The sequence below is a fragment of the Aythya ferina genome, assembly GCF_964211825.1.
Source record: "Aythya ferina genome assembly, chromosome: 19".
Taxonomy (NCBI): domain Eukaryota; kingdom Metazoa; phylum Chordata; class Aves; order Anseriformes; family Anatidae; genus Aythya; species Aythya ferina.
In genome coordinates, this window is record NC_140309.1 from 12306476 (window position 1) to 12333485 (window position 27010).

The following is a 27010-nucleotide window of genomic DNA, read 5'->3' on the forward strand; positions in this document are numbered from 1 at the left end:
AATTTTGTTCTTAAATGTATTAAGAGTAAGATGTCTTTTTGAACATTTACCTTCCAGGGTGTCTTGGTATGAATGTGGGCAAGGCACCGTGCAGAATGAGTAGTTTAAAACTGGCACAATTGGCACAAATGTGTTAGTAAAATTGTGTGCACGTAGCTACCAACAACAACAAAAAAGCTATGCTAATGTTTTCAGTAGCCTCTACTGCATTTTACATTTTTAATGTAAGCTGATTACAATGAAAGTGAGAGCTCTTAAGAGCTGCTTCTGCCAAAGACAATTTTGGGACTTGCTGTTTGCGCTACCACGAGGCTATGAATGCTTACCAGACCGAACAGACAGTGTTAATGGTTACTGGCTAGCGATTTTTCTAATAATGTTGTTTATGCTTTATTTGTTTCGGTAACAGAGTACCTACTTCTTCTTTATACCTGACAGAAGAATTTTTAAAAATTATAATTTCATGGGAAAATTGCATACTTCTGCAATCCAGCTTGGGAGCGAGTAGAGCCATTTGTGGCATTGATCACTGGGAGTGCGGGGCTGCGGGCAGGAGCTGCGTGAGCTGCGCGGGCACCTCCCAGCCCTGCGCCCCGTGAGGACGGCCGCAGCCCGGCGGTGCCCCCTGCCACAGCACCACCAAGCGAGCCCCGGGCAGCGCTCAGGGGGCCGCCTGCAGCAGCGGGGGCGGGGGCTCTATCCCTCAGCCCGCGGGGCTCGGCTGCTTCCGCCCCCCCCCTCCCCGGCCTCCTCCCCGGCCTCCTCCCGGCCTCCGCTCGCCGCTTCCGCCGCGGGCCGTGCCGGGGCGGGTCCGTGCGGCGATGGCCGGGTGGTGGCGGTGCGCGGAGCGGCTCTTCGCGCTCTACTTCGTGTCGCACATCCCCATCTCGCTGCTCATCGACCTGCAGCCGCTGCTGCCCGCCGACGGCCTCTACCCGCGCAGCGTGAGTCGGGCCCGGGGGTCCTGGGGGGGGGGGGGGGGGCGGGAAGCGCGGGGGTTCTCCAGCAGCGCTCCCGTGGCTGTGCTGTGCTGTGCTGGGATTTGGGTTCTGCCTGCAGCCACCCGCCTAGGGACTAGAACTAGCGCAGTTCACCGGGACGCTCAGCAGCTGGTTGAGCCTGCAGTGCAGGCTGCTCCTTGCAGTGCAAACGCCTCCAGTGAGGAGCTCAGGCAAGAAAAGCCCCCGAAAAATCCATGGCCGGGCAGTGGCCCTCCTGCTGCATGGGGGACGTGGGCTGGGCGTCTCGCAGTGCGGGGAAGCAAAGCGGCCCAGCACGATCCGCCCGCGTGGAACATACCTGCGGCACTGCCGGCACTGCTGGGAGCACGGCACTGGGGCTGCTGGGCTCCTGTCACCCGGCACTGGGGGCTGCCGAGCTCTGGTCTCGCAGCGGCCTGCTGGAAACACAAGGGGAACTGTCACTGCCACGTGGGAGCAGGCAGGCCGACAGCCACGTTGATTAGTAAAAATTTCTACGTTGCTGGGTTTTGAATAACGTTGTGGAAGGCAATTAAAATGGTAGATGAATAGAAGATGAGTGGTTTGACCCGTGCTATCAGGATGAGTCCGGTACCTTCCCACTAGCTTTACATTTAGAGCATTTGATTTTTGCCGTTCTGTACAATTACTTCATTAGAGAAACCATTTCTAATTAATAGTTAACCAGCAAACCTCAATACGTATCTCTCTGTTCAAAGTCCAACTTAAAGCCGTGCTGGAGCTTACGTTTCTGTCATGGAAACTAACCGCAGCTCCCCAAGCCCCAGTCCCTCCATCAGACTGGGGCAGCACAGCGAGCCGCCAGCCCCGCACGCTGCCAGGCGCTGGGGGCCCGGCTGGGGCAGCTGCCCCCGGCCACCCCCGGGGAGGTGCTGAGCCCCCTGGATGGGCACTGCCAGGGGCAGGAAGGAGAGGCGAGAGTTTGTTCCTATCTGCTGATGCCAACGTGCAGCTTTGTTGTGATTTTGGTCTCGTTTTGGTAGGAAATTGTGCCGATTGCTTTCCAAAAACTATTTTTCTCCTTGTGCCATTGATACTCAGTGTATTAATCTGCAGCTTTGTTCTTTTTTCTTAAGCTGACGGAGTTGTTAGAGTGGTATGCAGTCACCTTTCGAGATCCCATGATGATGCAGCCCCCAGAGTGGTTTAAGGCATTTATATATTGTGAAGCCTTCTTACAAATGCCTTTCTTTCCCATTGCAGCGTACGCCTTCATAAAAGGTTGGTATAAAAGTGTAAGAAAATGTCCTGTGCAGCATTTATGCTTAGTGCTTTTTGGCTGCAGACACAGTTTTATCAGTCTTAAGTGATTATGGGGACATAACCCATGGAGTGCTATTTTCATGGCAAGTTTCATCTGAGAAAGAGTAGAAGAAGCGCTGTCAGAAATAAATACTATAGACTACAGACCCTTTCCAGCAGCAGTCACTTATGTGAAACCAGCATCGACAATTAACATCTGGCAAGCTACCAATGTCAGTGAAGCTCTGGATCGTGCTTGTATACTCACCACTTCTAACTGTGTGGAAATTTAGCATGAGCATGTGAAGTTTTAGTCATGAAAGCTTTAATTATTTCTCTGGGTTGCTACTAGTACTTATTTTCTAGTACATTTTTGGTGTGGCTTATGGTTGTCCTGTGATAGATACAGATAATACTGCTGATTTTAAAGTCACCAAATTCAGCTTGTTTCAAAACTTTTAAATAGTTTTCTTTTTTGCTTCCATACAGGTGGTTGCAAATGGATAAGGACTCCTGCAATTATATACTCCACACATGTAGCTACATCTTTGGTTGCTATCCTTGCTCACATCCTTTTTCATGATTTCTCAAAGTCTGAGCATTTGGGTCCTCGGACACAACAGGAACGCCTAATTCTGCTATCTATATACATCCCTTACTTGCTGATACCACTTCTGATTCTTTTCACCATGCTGTACAGCCCCCAGTACAACCAAGTGGAGAAAAGGAAGAGGAAGTAGTCTGCTGTAAAAGTTGGATGCACAACATTCATACTTGTTTTGATTCAGCCCCTAGTCCTCTGGGACGAACACCTGTCTCGTGTTGTCAGTGCAACGCCTCTCACCAGAGCGTCAGGCTCCTGCAAGAAAAGTTCGAATTGGCTTGAGTTTACAGCTCTCCTTTAATCAGGAGCAGCTTTGGCAGAAGCCTGAACTGGCAGCTCCTTGTGGTGCCTGGGCTGTGCATAGCTTAAGGGACCCAGCAGCTCTGCTCCCAGTATCGATTTTGTGCGGTACTTTTGTATCGGGAAAACGAACTTTTAACCATTTGATGTGTAACCGTGTGATGGGGACGTGGGGGGGGGGTGGAAACTGCAGCTGACACTTTTCTTTCAACTTGCCTTTTTCCAAGAGGACTTCAGTAAGAAATCTGTCTTCTAAGAACATATCCTACAAAATCCCTAACTGATTACATACAAATTTGCAAAGCTATAATCTTTTTCTCTGCAACTTTTGAAGCATTTCAAATCATGTAATAATCCTTACCTTTCTCATCCCTTCATTTAAAATTTCACCTTCTCTTCCTCTGCTGTAATTTTGATTAATTGCAAATGTCTGGCCAGCGATAATGTGCCAAAATCTGGATTTCCGAATTAAAATTAATTTTGTTTGACAATGAGGCATATTTCTTCCTAGAGGATTTTCAAGTACTTCAGTAATTGTAAACAAGGATTTGTAAACTTTTGTCTTCTGTGAAATCACTTCTAGTATGGAAATAACTAAACACATTCACATTGCCTTTAATCTTCCCAAGGAAATGACTAAAGGAAACTTAGGTTTTATTTAAGTTCTCAATCAGATCTGTAAGTGACATTTGGAGACTCGTGCAAAAAATATAGGTCACTGAGCAGGCTTTTTGGTCATTGCCTATGTGTTTCAGGACTTTACTGGTATATAATTTAAACCCTCCACAAAGTTTGAGAAAGGCAACATTTCCATAGTTGGTTGCCTAAAGACAAGATACAAAATGCATCTATTGGCACTTCAACATGAGGCTTGATTTTAGATCACATTTAAATCAGGGGCATTCAGTTTTTAAATGTCACGTTCGTATTTAGATTTTTACATGCTCCTGGTGCCGATATACACTTAGAAGGGTTTGGCTCAACAGTTTGAAGTTCTATAGTTGAAATGCTCATGAAAATATTCTACTCTAATATCACTACCTGCACGGATGAGTTTCAGAGAGTTTAATCTAAAATTCTGCTATATTTTCTAATTACTTTTTGTGTGTCTGTAATAGATCACTTCTGTTATGTCTAAGAAAAACAAACTAACTAACTAGATAGAAAAATAATCTGGTCAATACAGGTAAAAGTTACTGCTGTTTCTCTCTGTTGTGTGTTGTTATAAACATGGAAATTTCTACATATAGGAAATTCTTCACAATGACTATCCAGGGAGTTGTAAACTGTTCAGCTCAGAAATAACACAGCAGGAACAACTAATTCTGGTATACCCAGAAAGTCCAAAACCAATAATTTATTTCTCGATTTCTTTGAAAGAGCTGTACACTTCAAAAAGTGAGATATTAACATAGGAACAGTAGAAGTAGTATTAATTCAACTATAATTTGAAATATTAACTGTACAAAAATTTTTATAAAAATTAAAGGACAGAACAGTCTTTACATCTGTTAGAAAGCCCTCCTTATTGCCACTTTTAGTGTATTTCACACTGTGTTAAGAGACGCTTTCATTTGTACAAACCATCTATTCATTCATACACAGTGAAAAATTGCATATTTTTGAAATTCCCAGGATTCTGGAATGCTCCAAATTAGGTGTTTTTTTTGTTTGTTTGTTTGTTTGTTTTTTAATCTTAAAGTCTTCTATTTCTGAAAAATGAATTGGTCAATGAATTCATTCTGGTCTGCTTCAATCTTACACAGAGTCTCATACTCTATTCGGTACCTGAAAGAGAATATAAAAGGTTACCAGCTGATGGTTTAGCACAACGCTCATTTGTCTGAGGTAAAGGAAGCTTAGGCTGGGCATATAAGTCATCGTTAAAGCAATGGTAGCATGAATTAAGACTCTGCAGTTCTAAACTGTCTTTAGAAGTCAGACACGTGGCACTCTGTTACTTTTATTCATTTCTTCGTGAGCTCAGGCCACCTTTGTTCTTTTAGCTGTACAAATCAATTAGAAATGAACTCTCAGTAAGTGGCAGTCAGGGCCTTCTGTTCACCACACAAACAGCCCTGCTTCGTTCCGTGTGTGCTCTGTGCAGGACGTACCTTAGCTGCAGACAGGCCCTTTGCAGACAGTGTCCTGCAGCCAAATACAGACAGCAAGAGCAACTTTCCAGTCTGTGTAACTGAGCCATTTTTCATGTATTACACTGCTTTCTTTTCAAGCCGTTAAATCAATGCCTAAGAAGTATTTAATAGAAAACTCACCTTTCCAACTGCATCTTTTTCTCAGCTATTAGAGCCTGAAGTTGCTGCTCCTGAGCTTCTCTCTGCTTTGCTATAGACTTCAGCAAATTTCGTGCACCAATGGCCTGTCAAAACAGACGTTCAGTGATGCTGTTGTACCCAGATATTTTTTTTAACCCCTTTCACTACCAGCAGGTTGATTTTGAAGCGTTTCAACCACGCTAGCAAAAAAGGGGGCATCATAATGATAAACACTGGCAGAGCAGGCAGGCAGTCCCTGTAGTGGTTGGGCAGATCGAGGCATTGGAGACCTCATTTCTGCTTCCACAGTAACACGAGGAAAAAGATACCGCTTGGTGCCACGTAGAAATACAGCACGAAGCAATCTGGGTACAGGGGAGCAGCAGCAGCGGGGCTGCTCGGGGCTGTTCGGGGCCGTGCCGCGGTGCCCGCCCGGTGCCCTCCTGTGCTCACCTTCATCTTCTCGCTTTCCGCAGCCTTGGCCAGCTGGTCCACCAGCTCGATCAGGCCGCCCACCGTCTTCTGGAACTCGGCGATCCCTGCCGGGGGACAGGACAGGGCCGTGAGGGGAGCGCGGCGCCACAGGGGTTTGGGGGGGGTTGGGGGGCACTTACTGTCCACGAAGGCCTTGCACTCCTCGCGGAGCTGCGCCGTCTGCTGCGCCACCTCGGGCTGCAGCACGCGCAGTTTGTTCAGCTCGTCGAAGTGCAGCCCCGCCGCGCCCAGCGCCGCCTGCGCCATGGCCCCGCCGGGCCCCCCCCCCGGCCCCTCCCGGCCCCTCCCGGCCCCGGCTGCCACGGCCGCAGCGCGCGGTGTCCGCGGGGCCCGCCGGGAGCTGGGGGCGGTGGCGGGGCCGGGCCCGGACGCGTTTCCGGGCCGCCGGCGGAACTGAGCGGGGCGCGGCGCGGGGCGGCCGCGGGCGGGTGAGCGGCGGGGCCGGGAGCGGGAGCGGGGCCGGGCCCGGCGGGGCCGGGCCCGGCGGGGCCCCCTCAGCGCGGCGGGGAGGCGGCGGCGCTCGGAGCGCTCCCTGCCCGCGGGCCCCGGAGCGCTGCCGGGCGTTGAGCCCCTCTCGGTGTCCGCCTGGCGCAGGTGCCGCGGGTGCCGCGGGGGGGGCTCCCCGCACAGCGCTGCTGGCCTCGGCTCCCTGCTGCAGGCCTGCTGGGGGTAACCGGGCAAAGCCTCGCCTGGTCGGCTGCACGATGGAGCCTGCGGCTGGGGTTGGTGTGCTCGGTCACAGCGAGCGGGAGCCCCGTTAAAGCATTTACAGACAAAGTGTGCTCCCGTGGTGCTAAAATTGGTGCTGGCACTGTCCTGATGCACTGCTCGGTGTCTGTGTTGCTTGTTACAGGACGTGTTTTGTCTGGAGTGTTTGCTTCGTTACAGTAACTGAATTGGGAGTTGCAGAATAACGCTATTTTAGGTCTTGTTCCGTGTTCAGTAGTTATTAAGATCTCTCGCAATTTGAAGATACACCTGAAGCTGGTAAATAACTTGCTGTACGGATGGTAGCGAGTCGCGGGGTTTGTTCCACACTGAAAGCTGAGGTGGGGTGAGAAGGAAGAAGGATGTGGGAAGAACAGTAACATCCTTAGCAGATTAGCAAATGTGCAGGTTATTATATTTATTTATAAAAGATTACTCATGTCCTACAGTCATGGAACAGAGAAGGGAGGAAATATTTGTAGTCTGAAATAGTTTTAACAACAACAAAAAAAAAACAACAGCAAAATGCTTTTGAGAACAAGAATTATTGAAAAGAAAGATAGATGAGGAGGTTGTATTTTTACTTTCCCAATTAAAGAAGTTCAGATCCCACCTGTTAGGCTGAATTTTATTCTGTTTGTTTCCAATCTGAGCTCATCTTTGATGGAACGATAAGTGTAGTGAGACAGAGGAGAGACAGAAGCGGTGAATATATGGCTTTTAACGAAACAGATATTCCAAATAGTGGCCATACTTTGAGGGTGGGATGGGCCTAAAAATAATAATAAAAAATTAAGATTACATTGACTGGTTTTCCAGGATGGAGGAAAAAAGCTTTGAATGAAAGGAGTTGTCAGGAAACAGCAAGTTGTATTGGAGCGTTTCACTGGCAAGGCGTTTGAGGAAGAGGCTGCTGCAGGCTCTGTAAATGCCTCCAGTTAAGCGCTTCTGATATCGCTGCAGCTGAAGGCACTGCCGTGAGTTCTTCCATCCTGCTTCAGATCTGCACAAAAAAGTTACGTTCTTTCAGGAAGTTGAGAGGGAGCTGAATTCCATCCAGCATTTCAGCTTGGGCTGCAGTATTGTGTGGTGATTGTGGTGTTGGCTGGAGCCTGAACAACAGGAAGTCCAGACAAGTTAACCTGACCTCGCTCACGGTGATGCAGTCGTAACTTGGCTGCGTGGTGCTGAGCAGCCACCGCAGTGCTGTGAGAGTTCTTTGAAAAACACCTAGATCTTGTTTTGTCAGAATCTGTGTGGATGTGTCTTTAGGAGTCTCCTGAATTTGTCTCTTCTTTAACGTGGACTTCATGGTTTTGTTTCTTCATGGAAGTTGTGGGCTTCTGTGTTGATCTTACGTTTGTGTTTCAGGGGTCCGGTGGTCGTGACCGTTGTGGCCTCACCGTCCTCGCCCAGTGACCTGTGACTCGTCACCAATCACGGCGGAGTCCATCAAGCCCACGCTCTGCAGGGTTGTCATCTACCTACAGAAGGAGATGTCGGGGGACACGTGTCTAACCACCACCCTTTGTCCAGCTGCAGGGCCCAAGCCCAAAGCTTGCAGCTTCAAAGGAGGCAGCCTTGGTAACAAGTACGTGCGGCTAAACGTCGGGGGCTCCTTGTACTACACTACAGTGCAGGTACTGACCAGGCACGACACGATGCTGAAGGCCATGTTCAGCGGCAGAATGGAAGTGCTCACGGACAAGGAAGGTACAGGAATGTCTTCTGTTATTGAGAATTCTGTAAAACAACTGGGTTTTGTTTTTCAGATATGTTAAGACTATGCCCTGTGAAAGATGTAAAGATGTATTCCAAAAATAACGTGGAACATTAGGTGGCCATATCCCATTGGCTGTAACGATCCTCTGTGCGTTATAAAAACGTGTTCTTTCATTACTAAAATTAACGAGCGGAAGGACTGGTTCTCTTTCCTGCAATCGCAGTTGGTATGCAGATTGTTGATGTTGTTATCAGGACTGAACAGACAGCATGTGGGTTGTCATTTATGTGGTGTTGTGCAGTGGCATTAATCGAAATGTCTTTAGGGAGGGGAGATTCAGTTTTCAGCATTAAAACTCAGGACAGCCTTGCTTGCTGTGTTGAAGACTTTTTTTTTTTACCCTTCCCAGCAGCATGTTCTGCTTGTGGCTGACAATGTTGCAGTGGTATTTGGCTATCAGGCAAGTATTGTGTTACCTCCTGCTGGATACTGAGTATTGGCAGCAGAAAAATTCATAATAGAGAGTAGGACAATTAAGAAAAGTAGTATTTGTCAGCAGTGGATATGAATGTTTTAACTTCCCTCTCTATAGTAGTCCAGGGAAAAATGGTACCTTAGGAATCAGGGCACTGTGGGGAAGTTCAGAGAAGATGTCAAGTATTTAGCCTCTAGTGGTTTCCAAATGCTCATCGGTGAAAGCTCTTCTGCTCGTCTTCAGACAGCTGCAGCTGGAGACTAGCAGTGGGTTAGCCATCTTCCCAGTGTTGTCTTCTATGCTTAGGTCCCCAAATATTTTTATTTTTTTTTGCCTGCCTTCCACGCTATGGAAAAGGATTTGGCACTGTATTAAGACCTCTGCCTACGTATGTCCTCCACTGCTATTGTTTGCCAGCAAGACAGACATCCTGTTTCCTAGCGAGCGTCACTTCAGGGATGTTTGGAACTGCAAAAACTGTCTCCTGCTGTTTCCTGTGCTGCATCCCTCCTCTGCTCTCTACTGATCTACCCCTGTCCTGTTCTTTCCTTCTGTTTGGAAACTAGAACAGTGTTTTTTTTGGGGCTAGCCTACCTTTTAGCATCTTTGGAACACTTCTCTTTAACTCTGAGCAGGAGAAGATATGGTGGGAAAACTGCCAAATCCTTCTAATTAGGCCACAAAACTTAGACCCAGTCTAATTTGTTGCAAACGTTCTTGAGTTCTCTATTGTAGTCGTTCCTTGGCTTTCTTACTGGTAAGTTTTGAATTGCTCAGCATTACACTGTAGCAACAGTTTTTACATCTATTCCCAAACACAGCACACCTCCATTTTGCTAGAAATACGACAAGTGTCTAAATAGAACTAGCAACCTACCTAACAATAAATATTGTTTTTAAGGCTTGAAATGCTCAGCCAGTCAGTTAAATAGATGTAAACTAATGACTTCCTTTGGTAGTTGTAAAGGTCCACTCCTTTAATCAAAACATAATACAGAAAAGATGAAGCACAGAAAATAACGTTGGTCCGGCAGCACGCTGCCTGATTGATAGTCATGGGCCTGCTGCATTGTTTTAATGCCTAGTGATAGCAAGCCAAGTAGTTCTAGTTTGAGGCTTTTCTTCTGGCGTGCTGGCAAGTAGTGAGAACATAGGAGGTACCAAAAGAATGGTTCCACTGTCAGGTTCTGTTCTGTAACCAACTTCAATTTGCTGAAAGTCAATAAAGACTTCCACTGAACGAAATGGGAAGAATATCGTGGAGTTCAGGAAGCAGTAGGCTTATTCAACCTTTCTGAGCAGCTTTTTCTTGCCTCCTAGCGTTGAGGTCGTTGAAATGTCTCGATGGTTATTTTTCAGGTTGGATCCTTATAGACCGCTGTGGGAAGCACTTTGGAACAATTTTAAACTATCTCCGAGATGACACAATTGCACTTCCAAAACACAGGCAGGAGATCAAAGAGCTGATGGCAGAAGCCAAGTATTATCTCATTCAAGGCTTAGTGGACATGTGCCAGGCAGCCCTGCAGGTAAGAAGTAGAAGTAGCCTGTAAAATTTTTGGTGTGTGCATTGCTTATAAAAATTCCTGTAGACAACACGAGAGTTTCATGGCCTTAGAGATGCATCCAGTCGTAGATAGACAAAGTAACGTAGCAAAAATGAAACAGCAGTCAAGTGAGATCTTTAGAATAAACATAGCTGTTTTGAATGTGTGTTTTAAAAGATCTTATGGGATTTGTCTAAAAGTCCTGCAAGTTATGTTGCTTCCGATTAGATAATGCTTATAAGCAGCACCCGTTCAAGTAACTTCATGTTTTTTCTGAGTTTAAATCTTAATGGAGAAAAAGATTGATCTGGTAAGCACTCATTACTTTAAGGACTTTGCTTTCTGTTATTTTATTACTAGGCATTGCAGATACGTAAGCCCACGTTGGCTTTATTCACTTCACTAGTCTCAGAAGTTCAAGTTCAGCTGACTGAAATCAGCTTGTTTCGCCAGTTTTTTAATGAGGTTAGCCCAGATATAATAGATATCATTAATCTTAAGATTATGAAATAATATTTTTTGCACGACAAAAATCTCTCATATTATGTTCAATATGCTTCTTGTATCCGTTGAAATAAATGCAAAGGTTCACTGACAATTTTCCTTTTGGTTTGGAATTTAAAATGTTTTGTCTAAAAACAAAATGTTCTAAAGCTTTCCTATTAGCTATTGAGCTCTCCTTAATTTGCTACATGAGGAATCTGGAGTCACAGGCTGTACCACACGCTCTTGATTGTTGCTTTTGTATCACAGGGGGCTGAAGTCCGTTTTGGTGACATGCTGTTCTTGCCAAATGTTCAGTTCATAATGGGTGATACTCTTACATACCGCAGTGTTTTGATTAAAACTACTGCAAACTCATACTATCCTTTTCTTCAAAAAAAGGGTAGAATAGTAAACCCACTTAAACCAGATATGACTTGAGCTCAGAGTCCTTGCTATAGCTAAGAAGGACATCCACCTGCATCCCAATATTTCAATCACTGTTGCCTTCTGGGAATAGGAAATCTCTCAGCTGTATTTCTGGGTTGCAGATCAAGGTAATGCTGTGTGGTTCCTATGGCAACACAGAGCTTTTCCTTTGCATCACAGGGTCTGGGAACATGGCTGGAGGGTTTGGAAGGGAGAGCAGCAGCAGATGTTAGTTTTAGCATTTATCTCTTTGAGTTTATTTCCTCTCCATTTTTTTTTTTTTTTAAACAGGACAAGAAAGACTTGTATGAACCTGTCTGTAACATCCCTATTATCACATCTCCAAAAGAAGAAGAAAGACTGATAGAATCATCAATGAAAGTAACTGCTTTTCCACAACTATCCACTGAGAAACCGAATGCTTGCTAAATTTATTCGAACACAAAACTTAACTCTTCTGCTTTTTTTTCTTCCTCTCCCAATAGCCCGTTGTTAAGCTGCTCTATAATAGAAGCAACAACAAATACTCTTACACCAGGTATGTCACTTTTTACCCCCAGTGTTACGGGAAATTTTACCTTTAACTATGGGAGTGGAGGAAGATGTGATACAGCTGAACTTGTATTTTTTTGTTTACTTAGCTCACAACCATGCTGTTCTGTGAATTTGAGTGCAATTATTTTTGGTGGAAATTTATCTAAAATGGGGTTGGGGGAGATGACAAACTGTATCGGAACTGTAGCATGAAGATCAGTTGTGCTAGAGGTCTGTGCATGAAAACGAACAGAGAGGAGGGATAAGAGATGAGAATGATGAGACTTAATGTTGGCTGAAACCAGGTGTAACTTAGGTAATGCAGTGCAAGCTGTTACCAGGGTGTTACCTCTGCAGTGCACAGCTAATGCAGCTGTGATCCCTCGCTCTTCAGTTTAGCTTTCCTTTTGAGTCTGCATGTACCTATGCCAGCACTCTTTTACCCTGAACTACAGAAATTCTTGATGTTCCATCTCCTCCAGTGCCTCTAGATGAATTAATTATTTGGCTACAGAGTAAAGCATCTGTTCTGTTCAGGAACAACCCAGATGGGGACAGTGCAAGAATTTACTGGCTTTCCTCCTGTATTAAGTAGCATTATTTATTTAGTTTTATGGTTTAACTATCATGATCCCTTTGTTATGATGCCATTGGAATGGATCTGGATTTTCCCAAACCAGTCATTGAAGTGATGTGAGTAATTCTTTATGCTATGCAGAATCCTCAATTTCAGCCTTTTCAATCTAACATGCAATCTTGGAAGCTTTTTTTCTCTGGACAAACTGATTGTCTGTCTGTCAGAGAGATGGATTCTGATCATGAAATTTCAGGTAGTCGGGAAATGCTACCTGAGGGAGTGCTGAAGAGCAGCCTGTTTTTCAGCTAACTGCATTCTGTATCTGCCAGTCATCCTGCGTTCCTCACGGTGTTACCCTTTAGTTTATGGCAGTGATGCTAAGCAAGTGCAGAATAGCACATTAGTCACCGTGGGTCTGGAAATGTAAACATGCTAGCAATGAGAGCAACAGAACCGATACCAGGAGGTGTTGGTTTCTCAACTAGCTGTAGGGTTCTAATTATTCCTTCCACATGAATCTTCATGCCTTGATGGTGTTTAAATGAGGAATTGTTATTTAAAATTCTATGCTGGTGGCTAGCAAGCAAAAGTTTTCTCCTTCTGTTCTTCCTATTCATCATTATGAGTTTTCTTAGTTACTTTGTCAGTGTAGTCTAATAACATAAATGGATGAAGACTTCTAAGTTTTTTTCACACTTAATAAAGTACTGCACTTGATAAAACCTGGGATTTGCTGGCGGTGGAATCCCAGATTGCTTTATCAAGTGATTCTTGAGAGCTGAAGACTGTGTCGGGTTGTACATCGTGCTTTTTTGAGTTAGATCTGAACAGAAGTACATCTCAGACTAAGTATTTTATGGAGAGCCCAGTTGGCTGTTCATATTAACAGTGTCTGGTTTCACAAGTATCTCCTAGCCTTCCAGGACTGCTTGCAAAAGTTAAGATACTGCACAAAACAGTATGATTTCATTCCTCTGGGTAAATCCTTGGCAGCAAGGTGCAAACCTTGAGCTTCTGGGTCCAATGAGTAAGGAATTTTACTGTTAAAGGTAGTAAAGTTAGCTTTGTTGTCTAGACAATATGTTCAATAGCTTCCACATAACTGCATGTAAGTCCCAGTCACCTATAAAATGAGACAGAAAAGGGCACAGAGTACAAACTTCTGGTAGAGCTGGATTCAAGCTATTATCAGAGGAGTAATGCTTTTAATTTTTTGGGCGTTGGTCATGGTGTTATTATTTGAGTAATAGTTTAAATTTTACAGGTAGCATTCTGGTAGCTTTACTTTATTTTTAAAGCTACAACACTGTACTTTATTGTCTTCAGAACATCTAGATCTTGCTTTGAAAAGTACATAAGATCCTAAATTTTGCTGATTGTCAACAAAACTTCATTTCCTAAATAGTTTATTCACCCTATAAATTTGTATAAGGTATCACTTGTCTTACATGCAGAACACCATCCTTTTTGGCTGGCCTTTGACCACATTGACTCTTTAGACTTTTGCTGTTGCTAAGCTAAACAGAACTGCAGTTAGCATTTGATCTAATCACCTTCAGCTTTAAATCAAGAGAAAGTTGATGTAATGATTAGGAAAACTGCTGTTGTTATTGATTATGTAGCTTAACCTCTACAGGCTGATGTGCTTGCTCTTGGGGATCAGGAGCATCTTATTTGTATCTGAAGATGGCTATTACCCTCTCTTTTCTTGGCAGCATATGGTAGTGAGTCACTGCTTGTATTCTGCAGTCAGATCAATGCTTAAAGCTCTGGTGGAATAGGTATATAAATATCGTAGATAGCCAGTTGAAAAAATACAAAAACTTCATTCCTTTTTTTTTTTTGGTTTCAGTAATTCAGATGACAACTTGCTGAAGAACATAGAACTGTTTGACAAGCTCTCTCTCCGATTCAACGGCAGAGTCCTTTTCATTAAGGATGTCATAGGGGATGAAATCTGCTGCTGGTCTTTCTACGGACAGGGTCGGAAACTTGCTGAAGTCTGTTGTACCTCTATAGTGTATGCCACAGAGAAGAAGCAAACCAAGGTATTGGTTTGGGATACGACTGCTTTGCTCATCTTTCCCATTTACAATTATTTTACTCTTTTCATAGTGCATGCCTTTTTTTTTTTAACTGTATGTATCTTCTTTCTTATGGGCATGTGTTCCAGTCACATTACCATGTATAGATCAGGAGAAGGACATCTGTTGTTTTTTGCAGGTTGAATTCCCTGAGGCACGAATTTATGAAGAAACTCTAAACGTCTTACTGTATGAAACACCACGGGTTCCTGATAACTCCCTGCTGGAAGCAACAAGCAGGAGCCGAAGCCAGGCCTCTCATAGTGAGGACGATGATGGTTTTGAACTTCGTGACCGAGTGCGCCGAATCCATGTGAAGAGATACAGCACCTATGATGACCGTCAGCTGGGCCACTAGCATATCAGTCAAGGAGAAAGGGTTTGGTTTTGAGGCTTGTATCAATATTCTTTGAGGGAGATCAGGAAGTAGGGAGGGGACGGTTGGACTCTGTGGACTGATCTTCATTTGGCTTCTTGTCTCTGTAGAGATGCAAATGGGCATTTGTACACAAAGCAACACTAAAGGCCAAGGGCTTTGAGAACTAATATGTTTGTTTTGCACCGTGTTTTTTAAATACAGACTGGCCCCCTTTTCATGTGACTTGAGGAGTGGAATCTGAAACACTGATTCTGACAGTCTGTGGTTGCTTTTTTAAATCTGATTGCCAGATATCTTACTTCCTGTGAGAAGTACTCTTTTCTGAGTGAGATGGTGTGATTTGAAAATCTTTTTCCAGATATCTGTCGTCTTAAGGTTTGGTGTAATGGAACTTCCTGTTCCTAAATCAAGATACTGAAGAGGGGGCAGACAGAACTCAAACGTGACTACTTTTAATAAACACTACATCTGATAACCCTTGGATGAAATGTCTAGCTACCCAATAGTCAGATGCACTGCATGTGCAATATCTTCCACCTGTTTTTTCCCCAATGCACATACAAAAGATTGTGTTCCAAAATAGCTGTCTTTAAAAGTCATGAATTCTAAGGCAAACTCTTCTGAAAAGGTAAGAGTAGAGTCATGTGAAAATGAGAAAATTTAAAAGACTTATATATGGAATAACTTGTCAGGGGAGCTGGAGAAATAGGTATGGTGAAGGAAGAAACTTTTATCTGGTTAGAAAACATCAGGAATAGATTGTGGCAGGGTTGGCAGTGTTGAGGACTGTGATGCCATAACCCTGTTTATGGAACCAATCTCAGTCTGCAGAATAAGTTTTGCTCCTGTAGCCCGAAAGTGCTATTTGATGTCCAATTTCTCAAGCAACAGGGGAAAAATTGCAGTGACTGGGGAAGTACAGACTAAATATTTGTAGTGGTAGGTAATGTTCACGTACTGAAGAGTGAATTTAAGTTTTGTTCTCTGAATCACTTCTAGACCATAGAAGTTGAAGTGGAGAGAGAAGAATAATCATAAAAATCTTGTTCTAGCATAAAACTGCAAGAGGTTGTGTACAAAGGGGAGAGATGGTTTATACTGAATTTTAAACTGGTATGTCAGCTTTATTCTGAGTGCTCGGCTGGGTGCTAATTTTAAAGGACTGCTGAAACGATTGGAGTCAAGGCTGTTCTGCAATTTGGGTCTCTGGAAATCCAGTTTCAAGTTTAGTATGGAAAGTTGCTGATGTCTTAAATGTTTGATTGTATGTTTCAGGTGTAGGTTGCAGATTCAAATTTTACCACTTAAATGGTTACTACTTGGTGGTTGCTCTTTGGCACCTATGGATATGTGACAGTGGCTTTTATTTCTTTCTATTGTACGTGAATGGGGAAGCTTCAGATTCCACAGTGATTAGTCTTGAGCTCCTTTGACCAGTGCCAAATGTTTATATAAGTTTTAAAGCAAATTAATGCAAAAGGCAAGCAAATACAGTGAAGTCATAACTAAAACTAGGATGGTAGATGGCTTGGTAGTAACAGAAGCAGGGGAGAGAACCAAATAGTGATTTCCATTCAATTAGGCTTTTGAAAATGAAATTTTTGACGCTTGGTAAGAAAACACTAATGGCTGCAAGCTTCCAGGGTTTTTATTGCCTAGCTGGGACTCTGTGAAAGGCATTCAGGAAGCAGTGTTGCCACAGTAATGCACCTGCCTTTTTTGTGAAAGGCCTCTCTAAAACTCTAAAAACCTCTTTTCTTTTTATATTGCTTTCTGCAAATTGTTGCTTTCCAGCTCATTTTTCTATTCTGCCTGTGAAAATACAGCTGCTGCGATTAGTTTTGACAAAGACTTTTTCTTCTTTAATTGTGCTGAAGTGTGATGTGGATTTTTTTCCTTTTTTTTTTTTTTTTTTTTGCCTCCACTGATATTATTTAAATTAAATTGTGGTGGGTGCTTTGAAGCTACCAGCAGAGGCTGTACTGATAGATCTTTTTTCTATACTTAACAGCTTCATTTTTTTTCTCCTGTACTTTTTTCCCCATCTTGCAACAAATAAGATGTGCCACAAATACGAATTTTAAATGTCATTCTATTTCTTGGCAAATGATTATTTTTTTCATGCTACTGTAATAGTCAATGTTAGCAGGTTAAGTAAATGATGCTGGTAGCCTTGCAAAATTGTTTAAAAGAAGTTATAAGCAGAAAAACATCATCTTTGCACCTCTTCTCTCTTGGAAGTTCAGGTTTGGGAAGGAGGATGTGAAAGAACAGGAGTGCCCAGTCAGTCTGCAGGTCCAGATGCTTTCATTCAGTGACTGAGTTCTGTACTCCCAGTATTCCCTAAGAGATTGATTCAAATTGTGAAAGACTATGCCGCAAGCAGCAGAAAAAAGCTTCTGTTTTGATTTAGCAAGTTTTCTTTTCCCTGTATCCCATAGCCAACAAGAACTAATTTCTGGTTTGAATTTAGATTAATTTTTAAAACAAACCTTTTTGCGAACCACCTGGTGTTATGAGAACCCTCTTAAAAAGTGTAAAATAACTTCTTCCTCTTTGAGAAATGTGGAATATCACAACTGTAAGCAGTTGTTTTGTTTTGTTTTTTAAATGATTACAGATATCCTTTTCATTTCACCACCTTCCCCTCATTGCCATTCATTCTTCCTTTTCTACTCCCAGTTAGTACTGGTTGCAAAACATCTGCTTTTAGATTAAGTTATGAATAAAACTGGAATGATTTTAAATAGCGTTTGGCCACTGTAGCCAGAACACTGACAGGCTGTTAGCTTTACTTAGTAGTAATCTAATTTTATAAACACTGAAGCTTTGTCTATTTAAAAGACATTTTAAAACCACGTTCTTGGTTTTTGTCCTGATAAGATTTTCAGGATGTGGCTGAGAGATCCTAGATAAATATTTGTGGTTGGATTTTACTAACAGTCCTATAGTTCCCTCCACTGGTGGACACATCAGGAATAGGAGAACAACAGGAAATCCTCTGCATAGGTATGTTGTGGGACACTTGCACACGGCTAAATGATTGTACTACTAGAGATCCCCTTCCTAGGTAGGGCTGCAGTGCTTGTGTGTTCCTGATACAATGTGGAGTGTCCTGGGTTATTTCTTACCCGATTGGTTACAGAATTGGGTGAGTTGCATGAAATCTCAAAGTCTAAATGTAGACATGGATGCTGCCATCACTTAACACAGTTCATAGGTCAAACTTTTTTTTCTAATGCAAGTAATACAGACCACTTTATGTTCTCTTAAGAGTCCTGCCTATCTGAAACTGCTCTCATACTGAATGTTAATTGAATGTCTGTTCCACCAAAATCATGGCATATTGATTGCACAGTCTGACTGCCAGGTTCTGAGAACTTTTAACACTTTATATTCTCATCTTAATCTTCCTTTACCTAGTTGCAGGGTATATGTTCTTTTGACAAGAACACATTCATTTTTACAACCTCCTAGAATGGAGAAAGAGCAGCACTGAAAAGGCTAATGCAGCTTTGAAATGCAGCATTTGCTTGTTTGTAGTAAGCTGTCCACTTCTAGAGCAAACAGCTGTGCTTCCTAAGAATTTTCTCTGCTGGCTTTAAATATCATAAATTATGATCACCATTAAGACAATATAGATTTCTAATTATATGCATTTATGTCTGCAAAGTAAGAGACTTGTAATGGCCTCCTACATAAACCATCACCAGTGGATGTGTTTACTGATGTGACTGTGAATTTAAAGTAGCCTTTAGGAGGAAGAAATGCCTTTTTGCCTCATCGGTAACCTCGCTGTCCTCTTTGCTTTGAATTTAAGTGAACTTTTGCACATTCAGATATAGTATTAGCAGACTGAGAGTATGAATAGAAAACAGTAACTGACATCTGTACACAAGCACTGTAATAAAGGGTTGTGTGTTTCTCTAATGGGGTCCTAACATATTGAAAAACAGCCTCAGCCTTTCAACAGAGAAGGAGACTTGGTGCCTTGAGTGAGTATCTTATGTTAAACAGTTCTTCAATATCAGTGTTAATTAGGCAATAATGTCAAAAGAGAGAGCTCTGCAGGGTAGCAGTCTCCAACTGTTTGATAAATGCCAAGACAAAACTAAATGTTTAACCTTCACCTTGACATTTAGTTTTTGGAATGCAAGACATTTATCCTATTGTAACATTCCATTCTGATGACTTTTTATCTCTTACAATTCTTGGTTAAAAATTAAAGGGAAAAAAAAAAAAGCTGACCCAAGCTTGGAGGGCACTGAAGAGACTGATATCGTGCTGTTATTGAAAAACAGCCTTCTGCTTGGAACAGGCAGTGCTCCTTGTGGTTTTGGTTAGATTTTATTTGGTTTTAAATTTTCAGACATAATTTACTCTTAGAAATACTGATGAGGTATACCTTAACAGAATGTGCCTGGCCCAGGAGCCCTTCTTACACAATTAGATTATATCCTCTGACAATCCTTGGCATGAAACCTTAACGGCCAAATCTCATACCATCCGTTCTGTTGGGATAACTGAGGTTTTATTAAGAGATGAGGGGGCACGACCTCTGTTTCCAGCTTTGCCACTAACTTGATGACATACAGTAAGTCAATTTTTCTGTATGTGCGTAATTTTTCCTCCTCTGTAATAAAAATGGGGGTAAGACCCTCCCCTAAGTCAGAGGGATGCTGAAGTTTAGTTTGTTTCATAATAATAAAGCACTTTGGTTTTCTATAAGATTTTGTATCCAGAAGGTAGTAAATACTATTGTTGTTTAAACTCATTCTGTGATCAAGCTGTTTTCTTATAGCATCAGGCTTTGTTTTATTTTTGTCTAACTTTTAAAGGTCAGTCTTATGAATAAAATAATTAATGCAGTTAACCATATTAACTATTGAGTAAGGTGTGGAAATGGAACACCAATTTTTAATAAAGTGTTATATTTTGTCTTCCTTGATTTTTCTCCAGTGTAAGAAATTTCTTATTTGTCGTGTTGGTCTCTGCACTTTCGTTCTGCATTTTAGTTATTGATCCTCACCAAGCAGTTAGAATTCCTGGAACACAGAAATACTGGATCTGCAAATGGCTTTTTGCATGGATCTACCACTACTTTTCGCCCATGCCCTGCAGGCTGTAGTTTTACAGGAGCCATCAGTGTGCTCAGAGGTGCCCTGCAGGCAACCGGCTTCGACTTTCTGTGGGCTATTCCTTTAATTGTAAAACCACTGGTTAGCAATGTTGTTTTTTCACGTTCAGGGAACAAACTTGAGTTTTTAATAAGAATTGCAGAGAAAATCGATCTTACATTAAGATTTACACACAACTTATATTACCACAAAAGTAACCTAGCCTGTATTTTGGAAGTCTTTAACCTTTCTTGGCTGACCCAGGGAGTCAGTCAGAGATTCAGCCTCTGTTCTGCAGTAGGTGTGCTTGTGAGGTTGCCAGTGTAACCTTACCTGTGTGTGCCGTTCAGCTGTTTGCTCTGCTCTTACCTCACTTTCTCAGCTGAGGGCCGGCGAGGGCCGGGCTCGGCTCCTCCAGGGGGCGCCGCGGCCCCGGGCCCTCAGCGCCCCCTCAGCACCGCCCCGCCGCGGGAGGGCCGGCCGGTGACGTCAGCGGGGCCGCGGAAGATGGCGGCGGCGACTCGCGGCGGGAGCGGGGCCGGGGCTGAGGCGGAGGCTTCTCGCCGCGGGCGCTCCGCCGGCCGCGCGGGCGGGCGGCTCTGAGGGCGGCCCCGCGGGCGGCCGGCCCCGCGCCGCCATGAGCTGCTCGGCGGACGCCGTGAAGGAGAAGCTGCTGTGGAACGTGAAGAAGGAGGTGAGGGCGGGCGGCGGGTCCCGGGGGGCTCCTGCGGAGGGCTGCGGGCCCGGTAAGGGCGAGCCGAGCCTGCCGGGCGCCGCCTCAGTGAGCGCCCCCCGCAGCGGGCTGCTCGGCGGCTCCTCCTGAGGTGACCCCGGGAGGAGAAGCGGGCGGGGGGCACCGCTCTGCGTGTCCCCGTGCCGCCGCTCCCGGCAGCGCCTCAGCCCCGCGCTCCGCTGCCCCGCATCCCGCCCGTGCGGCGCTCGGGCACATCAGGCACACCCGCGTCGGCTGCTGGCTCCCCCGGGGAGCTCAGCCGAGGGGTAACGCTTAAACATCGCAGCAATAAATTGTGCCTGACAGGTAATTACCCTCCCGCGCCGTCCCCTCCTCACGCGGTTCATGGGGAGATGGGACGCGGCAGGAGAGCAGCGTGCCTCAAGGCTCCCCCAGAAAGGTGCTGCAAAGCCGGGGGTCCCGGAGCCGCTGCCCTCACAATCCCCGGTGCTGGAAGCGGGAGATACCGGGTGTTCCAGGCCCTGCCACGGAACGAACCCCCCGAGCACGAAGCCGTGGGGCCGTGTCCCAGCGTGACCCGGCCGGGGCAGCCACCGCTGTCACCGGGCACCGCGGGCTGGCACCCAGAGCCCCCGCTTCGGTTGGAAATTACGGCTTAAACTTCCAGCTCTGAGGCACGGTCGCATAAAGCTCGATTTAGAGTTGCGAGCACTTGCTCTCCTGGGTTAATGTTTGAGTGTATAAATAAATCTGAGAAATGTTCTCCCAGTCTGAGCAGTGCAATATTGCGCTAATGCGTGAGAGCGAAAGTGAAATGGATTTTCGTGACCCAAGCCAGCTTGAACTGAGAACAAGTAGCGTATATAATTAAAAAAGCTGAAGCTAATTTGTTTTCAAAGTCTCTAAAGTGGTTTCAATTGGACTCTGGCTTTTAAATTACTTGGAAGTGTTATTCATACACTATGTTATCTGCATATCTGCTTCGGTTTTTGCTTTTTTTTTTTTCTCTCACTCCACAAAATGCTCTCTAAGAGGATTTATATTGCCTTGGCTTTTGGGGGAGGTTGCCCAGAACTTTCCACCGTAAAATAATAACGAGAGATTTTTTGACAATTGTGCTTATGTCAAGGTGACAGCCCTTGGCTGTGCACTGCACAGACCTGTAGTGGGGGGGGGGGATCCTGCCTGCTCTGCTGCCATTCAGATAAATGGTACCAAGAGGCAGCTGCAGATTCTGAGATGGAGACCTTTTTAAAAACAACTGGTCAATGGAACCAGGAATTGAATGCAAATCTCTAGTATAACAGCCAACAGATTATGCCACCCTTAATGATGGTAAATAAACTTATCCCGTAGAATTTTCCGCCTCCTTTTTTTCCTGTATGACATTTCACACAGCCTTTTGTACCTGCCTGTTTGTATTCTGTGTGTTGGTCTCCTTGCTTTGGAAACTTGAGTAGTCTGTGTACGTTTTCAAAGCTGCGCTCCCTCCCTTTGTCCTTTAAATGCAGGCTCTTCATCTTCTTGCTTAATTTCCACGTCAACTCAATATCTACTGGAGTTCAGAGTAAGCTTGTTTCTTCAGTATGTTGTTTACACCAATCCCATTAAAATTCAGTTGTCTTCACAAAATATAAAAGGGCAATCTCTACAAGTCATTTGGTACAAAGTGGTTTTTTTATTTATTTTTTTTTCCTCTCCCTCTCAGGAAAAACTTTTGCGTTTTTCCTTTGGGGAAATGCAATGCTTTTTGCTTTATCTCAAATGGACTTTCCATTCCCACTGGTAAAGAATGTGTTTTGTTGCCTCTAGTAGGAAGGAGGACATGTAATGTGTTTTCAAAATTTGACTCTACTGGGATTCATGCTGAGGCTGCTTGTAAGTTCATGTTTCAAACATTTATCTCTCTCTGCAGGAAAATCTGTTGTGACAAGTAGGCTCATAAAACAAGCTTTCTTTAGCCATTTGGTCTACCTACTGAAATGAAGTTTTTTTGCTCTTTCTGGATTTAAAACCAGCACTCTTTCTTGCTGTGAAACAAATAGGATAACATCAACCTTAGCAGTTTCACTAAAGAAGGTTTCAGAGCACTTCAGAAATGCAGCTGGTCATCTTACAGCTAGAGTGCAACAAGTTCTGAACAGGAATACGGGACTTGTTTACCTGCTTGTATTTACAGCACCCAGTTCTTCATCACGAATAACAGAAAGTACAGCAGGAGCGATCAATAAATTAAACGGACAGTAGCTGCACAAGCCAAAGAAGGCGAGGGTGTTGGAGATAAGGTGTTCTTCTTTGAGGGATAAATGCCATGCGTTTTAACTGTGGTTCTGGTTATTCCTGTGGTTGGTGAGCACTGTTCAGTGCCTCTGACACTGCACTGTCCCAGTGGTGCTCCTCCAGCATCCCGTCGTGATGGTCTTTGCGCCTCAAATGCCAAGGTTTTTACTCAGGTGGTTAGATCTTTCTCCATCCTTGCTTTCTAAGGGTCGCTAAACTTTTGGTGTACGCAGTCTGTTGCATTTACCAGGGAGAGCTGAGTGTCTTTGGAGGCTGTTGTAGCAGGCTGGTGAAGTACAGCTTTCTGTGGTTCTGCTGCTGCGCTGCTCCTTGTGGGTCGTGGACGGAGAGGTGAGGCACGGCAGGCGATGCGGGTGCAGCTGGAGGAGGCAGCCTTTCGCCCTGGCAGCAAGTGTGGTGCTGAAAGCAGTCCGGCAGCTTTAGTAGGTCTGTGTACCTGTACGGGGGGGCAGCGAGGTGTGTGTTCGTGCTTCTTTTAATGAGATTAATTGGCAGTTTGGTCAGTCCGCCAGTATCTGCAGGCGGGTGTTTGTGTAGGCTCCAAAAGCCTCTCTGCCAGGAGCCTCCCTGGAACGGGCAGCAGAGCCCCAGCAGCGCGACTCCCTGCACAGAGAGCGGGAGGGCAGGGGGAGGGCTCGTTCCGCTTGGTCAGAGCTGTTTGCTTCAGCTGCTTGCCTGAAGCGCCCCTGAATTACGTGGCAGCGAGGGATGACGTGGGATTGAAGAACAGTGCATTCCAGCTTCTGAATCTTCACCTCTACTGTCTACGCTCCGAAATGCGTTCTGCTGGCGTGCACTGACCTCCTGGAAATTGGAAAAGGTTGCTCTGTATTTGACAGCGGTTGGGGACAGCCATGGATTGCTTGCCTGGTCTGCACTGCTTAGCTCTGGAGGGCCTGGGTCCAAAATCTGCCAACAGTCATGTTGGTTATTGCGTCCCAAACCTTTTTCTTTCGAACTGTTGCTGCAGGTTTTTTTTTTTCTTCGGTAATTAGGGTGTTTCCCGTGAGAGTGCCCACCCGAGAGCCCTTCTCACACCATTGCTTCTTTTCCTGATATCCTGTCACTCCTCCACCTCCCAGTAAGTCCAAGGTTCTTACCATCGTGTCAGCAATGCCACAGGAAAGAGACACATTGCCATGCTGGGAGCTGATGTTGTCAAGAACAGCGAGGCAGTTCTATAAAGCGCAAGATACTCGAAGTCCTCAGCTATAAAACATTCCTGCTTTCAGAGCCTCTTACACATTTGCTTTGTTGTTCCGATACTTCTTTGCAACCCTGAGGGCTCCTGTGTGTTAAGTACTAATTCTGTAGGATCAGCTGGGTCCAGAATGTGGGGCTCTGAGGAGAGCCCCTTCGTGGCCAGCAGCCACCTCGTCGTCAGGGCAGAGCGGTGCAGATGCTGAGCCCAGCTGCTGGTGAAGCGCTGCTCCGGCAGCTCCTGCTGCCAGCACCAGGAGGGAAGGCGCACAACCTTTGGACCTGTCGATGCTATGGAGAAGCAGTAACCCAGCTAACTTCGAGCTGCTTACGGCAGGTACCAGGTGCAGCCTAATGAGAGCTCAGCGCACGGCTGCCAGCCCTGCTGAGAAGCAGGGATCGATGTCTCCTAGGCACCAAAACCCAGCCCCAGTGGCAGGCATTGCTCTGCAGCTTGCACTGGCACTCAGGTCACACCGAGCTGACTGATGGACAGGCTGAGCTGCTGAGCTTGTTGGTGAAGAGTTGCCTGTGGGGAGACACTGATTACCTGCCAGATAATTCACTCTGTTGGACTCCAGGGCTGCCGTAAAAATTGTTTTCAAGATAAAAAAAAAAAAAAGTTGGTAGCAGAGAGTATCTTGTTAAATCTTTTTCTACAATAGCACTTACTTCCGTATATTAAAAGTGATGTGGCATTTATTTCGGCAGAATATCCTAACCCTGTAATTATAGCTCACAATGAGAGAAGCCAAAAATGGTTGTGGATTTGTTTCTAGAGAAGCAGGTGCTCCATGGCCAGAAAGGAAAGAGTGCCTGATAAATGAGTTGACTGAGGCAAATAGGTTTCATCTGGCATCAGGCTAAGAAAGCCACTGGGGGAGGAACGAGCTAGCAGATGAATGGAGGGTAACTGCAGCCTCTCTATAAAGGGCCCAATTGGAAGATTTGTCTGTTTTCTTCCTTAATTTTTGCAAGTCAGTAATCTGTAACGAATTCCCCCTGGAGCTTGACACATCAGCCTTGAAATTGTAGGGGAGCTTTGTTTTAAATCAGTAAGAAGTGTGATAAATGTTATTTTAGTTGCTGTAATTGTTAAATTTTGTCTAGAAGCTCTAACTGAAGGCACTGTCGTCTTTATGGGTAGTGTATTATTTTTGTATAGTGTCTGGCACAGCAGAGCTGTGAGAACATCCTTTGTAATTACTCTGACATCTGAAGTCCCCAGTTATTAACAACATCCATCCATTAAAACGTGTGCTTTATAGATGTAAGTACAGGCAGTCAGAGGTGTGACTGTTTCCAGAGGCAGTCTGTCGTATCGCTTCCTTTCAAACTGAGCGAGATGCCGCGCTTCTAGCAGATGTGGATGAGAAAACAGCAAAGGATGTGTCTGTGCTTATGGGCTTTCCTTCTGGTTTGCCAGATTGGCACAGATGACACCGATGGTGATTTCTTCAAAAATGTGCTATTCTTTCTGCTCTAATCCACTCACACAGAGATACGGTGTCAGGAAACGTTTGTGTGACCGGCTGCAAAATGTCACTGCCTTGTACCTCCCCACGAGCCTTTTGTGGTCTGTCTGCTCTTCGGTTCTCTTCCCAGCCAGAATGGGAGAAAGGTCGCTGTAAACCTTGCTTAGGATGTATGCCTGGGTAGCTCGGAGGTACTTTTTACTTGAAAAAGAGCACAGTGCCTCAAGTGGAAAGAGCGTGTAGCAATGCACAGTCTTGTTTAATGAGTGGAAGTAACTGTGCACAGGAAGGCCAAGGACACGTCATATAACAAGCCTTGCTAGTCCTTTGGAACTTCTGCTGAGGTCATTCTGGGTGCCCTGAAATAATTCAGTCTTTTTGAGAGGTCTGCTCCAAACAGATTTGTCCTTGTGCTCCCACTGGTTTACCCCATCACACAAAAAGGTGCTGAGTTTTGTCCTTCTCTTCCCCTTCTTAAATGCTGTTATCTTTTCTTCCCTGGAAAGAGTAACTTAAATGAGTTATCGGTCTTCTGATGGGGAAAAGGCGATTAAAGGTTGAAACAAACTGAAACTCCCAAGTGCTGTGCTTGTTTACGTTGGGATCTTACAATCACTTCTTTTTCCTTTTCTCTTTTAGGTAAAGCAGATCATGGAAGAAGCGGTCACCAGGAAATTTGTACATGAAGACAGCAGTCATATCATCGCCTTATGTGGTAAATGGCACACAGAATAATTGACACTGCACAGTCTTACTTTTCTTATAGAAATATATTTATTCTGCTGATGGGGGTAAATACAGGGATTTCAGTATTAGGAAAACATGGAGCTCAGGCCCATGCCACTTCCCTTTACATTTGCTACATCCATGTGTACATTACAAGTAAGAAAGTAACTTTTTAAAATGGCATTATCCAAAACCAGTACCAAGCCAAAACAACAAGGGATTTACTAGGAGGCGTTAATAGGTTAAAAGTATGCATTCGGAGATAAGTGACTATGAAGCTGCAACCCAGAGAATAACTTGCAAAAGATAAAGTTTTCGCAGTCTTGGGTTCAAGTCTGGCAGCTGCCTTCCAGGTGAAGGCACGTTGTTCTGTAAGTTCTCTCAATCTATTTGAAGAATAAGATCTCTCATTTTGAGTAAAGGCGGCAGAGTCCATCCCAGAAAGCCATTGAAAGAGCTGTTGCCATCTTTTAAAAGAAGAGCAACAACAGAAATCTGTGTGATCCTCAGTGACTTTTGTAGCCAGCATCACCACACTGGGTAATTGGCATGTTTTAGATCTTCACAACACTTCTCTGCTCTCCGCTGTGACCTGAATGCTATGTTACAAAAATGGTGCATTTGAGAGGTTGAGGGTCTA

The 27010-nt window shown here is 44.6% G+C and overlaps 4 protein-coding genes across 13 annotated transcripts in view; 3 read left to right on the forward strand and 1 right to left on the reverse strand.

Annotated features, from left to right (window-relative positions):
• The first annotated feature begins 625 nt into the window (after window positions 1-625).
• On the forward strand, window positions 626-3638 carry TMEM97 (transmembrane protein 97). The gene is made up of 3 exons (XM_084493502.1): window positions 626-944; window positions 2078-2222; window positions 2733-3638. The coding sequence occupies exons 1-3, from the start codon at window positions 822-824 to the stop codon at window positions 2981-2983; spliced, it is 519 nt and encodes a 172-aa protein (XP_084349628.1). The 5' UTR covers window positions 626-821; the 3' UTR covers window positions 2984-3638.
• Window positions 3639-4470: 832 nt separating this feature from the next.
• IFT20 (intraflagellar transport 20) lies at window positions 4471-6262 on the reverse strand. The gene is made up of 4 exons (XM_084493503.1): window positions 6038-6262; window positions 5877-5962; window positions 5424-5527; window positions 4471-4935 (listed from the first exon to the last, which is right to left on the reverse strand). Exons 1-4 carry the CDS (start codon window positions 6162-6164, stop codon window positions 4854-4856), a joined length of 399 nt encoding a protein of 132 aa, XP_084349629.1. The 5' UTR covers window positions 6165-6262; the 3' UTR covers window positions 4471-4853.
• Window positions 6263-6280: 18 nt separating this feature from the next.
• Window positions 6281-19805, forward strand: TNFAIP1 (TNF alpha induced protein 1). 4 transcript variants are annotated; one of them, XM_084493499.1, is made up of 7 exons: window positions 6281-6346; window positions 7998-8339; window positions 10184-10353; window positions 11575-11664; window positions 11769-11821; window positions 14247-14442; window positions 14618-19805. In XM_084493499.1, the coding sequence occupies exons 2-7, from the start codon at window positions 8123-8125 to the stop codon at window positions 14834-14836; spliced, it is 945 nt and encodes a 314-aa protein (XP_084349625.1). In that variant the 5' UTR covers window positions 6281-6346; window positions 7998-8122; the 3' UTR covers window positions 14837-19805. The 4 variants fall into 4 exon arrangements, with proteins under 4 accessions (XP_084349625.1, XP_084349624.1, XP_084349627.1 ...); XM_084493498.1 differs by lacking the exon at window positions 6281-6346 and adding an exon at window positions 6397-6640; XM_084493501.1 differs by lacking the exon at window positions 6281-6346 and adding an exon at window positions 6397-6587.
• Window positions 19806-20498: 693 nt separating this feature from the next.
• The window catches only part of SGSM2 (small G protein signaling modulator 2), a 48926-nt gene continuing 42414 nt past the window's right edge, over window positions 20499-27010 (forward strand). For 3 of the 7 annotated variants that reach the window (XM_084493488.1, XM_084493490.1, XM_084493489.1), the window contains exons 1-2: window positions 20500-20668; window positions 26284-26359. In XM_084493488.1, the coding sequence (XP_084349614.1) occupies window positions 20612-20668; window positions 26284-26359 (133 nt within the window). In that variant the 5' untranslated portion in view covers window positions 20500-20611. Of the gene's footprint in view, window positions 20669-26283; window positions 26360-27010 lie in introns of all 7 variants that reach the window. The other 4 variants (XM_084493492.1, XM_084493494.1, XM_084493493.1 and 1 more) reach the window with 2 other exon arrangements.